The 429-nt window shown below is 62.5% G+C and overlaps 1 protein-coding gene across 1 annotated transcript in view; it reads right to left on the reverse strand.

The window, feature by feature from the left end:
* Positions 1-41: 41 nt before the first annotated feature.
* The window catches only part of CRLF1 (cytokine receptor like factor 1), a 43,842-nt gene continuing 43,454 nt past the window's right edge, over positions 42-429 (reverse strand). Inside the window, exon 7 of the mRNA XM_019472192.1 lies at positions 42-290. Within this exon, the coding sequence (XP_019327737.1) occupies positions 42-290 (249 nt within the window). The remainder of the gene's footprint in view (positions 291-429) is intronic.

The following is a 429-nucleotide window of genomic DNA, read 5'->3' on the forward strand; positions in this document are numbered from 1 at the left end:
CCCACGACGGCCCCGGTGCCCCGCAAGGGCCCTTTTTACGGTCATCCCACAATAAACCTGTCCCCGTGGAGCTGGCCTGAGTCGTGTGATCTAAAGGGCTTGTCCCCCCACGCAGGGCCACTCCCTCCGCCTTGGCTGGGTCCCCTGGGATGGGGTGACGAGGGACACGGGTCCCGTTTGGCTGCCCGCTGCATCCCCGTCCCCGCGCGCTGCTTGCCGCTCTGCTGACGCAGACCCCGGTGGGGTTTCAGAGGTTTATTGGCATTAAGCTTAAATCTGTTCCTAATTGACTGAAATGGAACCAAAATAAGGCTGGTTTGAATCAAAATTGGAGCAGGCACTGGGCAAACCCCAGCAGCCTCAAACCAGCTCGCGTGGCTTCCCCCGGGGACGGACCCACCCGTGCGCTCGCACGTGGGTCCCCGGGGA

The sequence above is a fragment of the Aptenodytes forsteri genome, unplaced genomic scaffold (genome assembly GCF_000699145.1).
Source record: "Aptenodytes forsteri isolate BGI_AS27 unplaced genomic scaffold, ASM69914v1 Scaffold147, whole genome shotgun sequence".
Lineage (NCBI taxonomy): Eukaryota > Metazoa > Chordata > Aves > Sphenisciformes > Spheniscidae > Aptenodytes > Aptenodytes forsteri.